Here is a 2,481-nt window from a genome sequence, read left to right as displayed (position 1 = left end):
TTGACCTGACCCAACCTACTTGACAGGCTTAATAAAGAAGTCGTGTTAGTTTGACAATAATGTGATACAACTAATTTCAGCCAACTTAATATTAAATATAACACCCATCTAGAAATAAATATTTTTCACATCTCAAAAATAGTGCATAGACTTCAAGTCCTCAACTCACATTCAAAATAATATAGTTCAATTTCCAATTATATTAGGGTTTGATAAAGTTTTAATTTCTAATTATATTAGTAAGATTACTCACTTTTCAATTTAAATTTAAAATATAGATTGGATATAAAAGTTATTTGACAAATCTAAAATAAAATGAATATTTATTTCTTATACAAGTTAAACAGGTTGTGTTAAATGGGTCATTTTAGGTTGCTACAAATAAATTAACATGTCAAATATGTCTATTGTGGGTCATGCTAGTTGACCATCTTATGACTTATTTCTTATCGTATTGCTTTCAGATCAACCCGTTTATGACCCAAACCTACTAAGACCTAATCCTAACCTGCAAAAACCCGTATCGAGTTCGTGTCGTGTTTCTGGGTCGAACATTGACATACTAGCAAAAGCATGATGACTGCATGACATAGGAAGGAAGCACAAAAAATCACATTGAGACTTACGTGGAAGGTTAATTCCACATATTGATTACGTGCTGTCAAAATCACATTTAGGTTCTTACATAATTTGCCAAGTAGAGTTATTCCAGCACAACTTTTTCTTTGCACTGCATTCACTGTTCCCATTATTGGGAACAAAATTATAGCAAGGCGCACGAACCAAACAATGAGAAGGCACATTTATAAAATGTAAAACATCAAAAGATTAAGCTAAAACCTATGTTGGGTTCGTGGGTTGGTCGAACATTGACATCCCTAGAAAGCATGATGACTGCATGACATAGGAAGGAAGCACAAAAAATCACATTGAGACTTATGTGGAAGGTTAATTCCACATATTGATTATGTACTGTCAAAATCACATATAGATTTCTCGGGTCCCACAGCAGCTCAAACCAGAGGAGATTGAAGCTTTGGCTGCGTCTAGAGCCCTTGAGTTTGCTAGAGAGTTGGACGTTTCAGATGCAGTCTTGGAGGGTGATTCTCTAATGGTGATTTCGGCCCTGAAACAAAAAAACTTTGGACTTGCTCCGTTTGGTTTGTTGCTACAAGACTCCTTAGCATTTTCTTCAGGTTTCACAAAATTGTCCTACTCTCACACTAAGAGAGAGGGCAACACAGTAGCACATAATTTGGCAAAGTTAGCTGTTAATTTTACAAGTTGTGTAATATGGATGGAAGATGTTCCACCGGATGTAATGACTTCTTACCAGGCTGATTTAGCTGGTATTTCTTAATTTAATGTCAGTGCTGTTTTCTCAAAAAAAAAAAAAAAAAAAAAAAATCACATATAGATTCTTACATAATTTGCCAAGCAGAGTTATTCCAGCACAACTTTTTCTTTGCACTGCATTCAGTGTTTCCATTCTTGGGAACAAAATTATAGCAAGGCGCACGCACCAAACAATAAGAAGGCACATTTATTAAAATGTCAAAAGATTAAGCAATTCATCATTGCAATATCAAATATTATCAACATCAATAGCTAAATCCAAATCTTTGTTTATAAAGTAATAATAGCAATTACACATCCAAATCCCCAAAAACCAACACAAAAGGAAAACAAAAAAAGAACTTTTTTGTGTCAATACAAGAAGGGAATTACAGCTTTTCTTCCCTTGGGATAATCCTCCCCAAACTTATCCAAATACCACATATGGTTCGCACGTGCCCTAGGCACCAAATTGGCACACGTGTTGAGGAAAAAACCTAGTCCAGCAAAAGACCAAGTCATCACTGCCCAACCAAGCCATTCCACAATCTCCCCAAAATAGTTTGGACAGCTCACAAGCTCAAACAAACCTCCTCTTGGCACCCTATAACCTTTACCTTCCTTTTTCAGACTCGCCAAAACTCTATCTGACCAAATATTCACACCCATGCCACCTAAAAACACCACCAACCCAATAAAAAACCTCAACCAGAACCACCCATCACCTTCATAATCCTTATAGTGAGACACCCATCTGGCTTGTAAGTAAGCATTCAAAAGATTGAACACAAAAGCCATCATTGCCACTGAAACTGGGAAGCCGCCATTGTTGGTCTTACTCTTATTGTTGTTGTTGTGAAGGCGAAGTGGGTATATGCAAGTTCTGTGGAAATAGTGGAAAAGATAGGGGGAGATGAGAAAGAGAGATTTGGGGTTCGAAGAGTGGGACCCAAAGGGGAAGAGAAGAAGGGTGAGCCATAAAGTGGGGCTTTCCATGAGGAACCAAGCTAAAGGTGGGGACATGGTGGGACCCCAACCTGGACGGTTGTGTTTGCCATATGGGGCTTGGAGGAACCTGAGGGAGATGAAGATTGGGGGCCCTATGAGGTACAGAGTTAGGAGGCTGTAGTGAAAGAGGTTTTGATC

General features: G+C 37.8%; 1 protein-coding gene across 1 annotated transcript; it reads right to left on the bottom strand.

Moving 5' to 3' along the window:
• Nucleotides 1-1,609: 1,609 nt before the first annotated feature.
• Nucleotides 1,610-2,475, bottom strand: LOC136066085 (steroid 5-alpha-reductase DET2-like; the record flags this gene model as incomplete). The annotated part of the gene is made up of 1 exon (XM_065769949.1): nt 1,610-2,475. A coding segment is annotated over one exon (768 nt), but the record flags the coding sequence as incomplete, so codon positions are not given.
• Between the last annotated feature and the right edge of the window lie 6 nt (nt 2,476-2,481).

The sequence above is a fragment of the Quercus suber genome, unplaced genomic scaffold (genome assembly GCF_002906115.3).
Source record: "Quercus suber isolate HL8 unplaced genomic scaffold, Cork oak 2.0 scaffold_1803, whole genome shotgun sequence".
NCBI classification, from domain to species: Eukaryota; Viridiplantae; Streptophyta; class Magnoliopsida; order Fagales; family Fagaceae; genus Quercus; species Quercus suber.
Note: the sequence above shows the minus strand (reverse complement) of the source record. Positions and strands in the feature narration are given on the sequence as shown.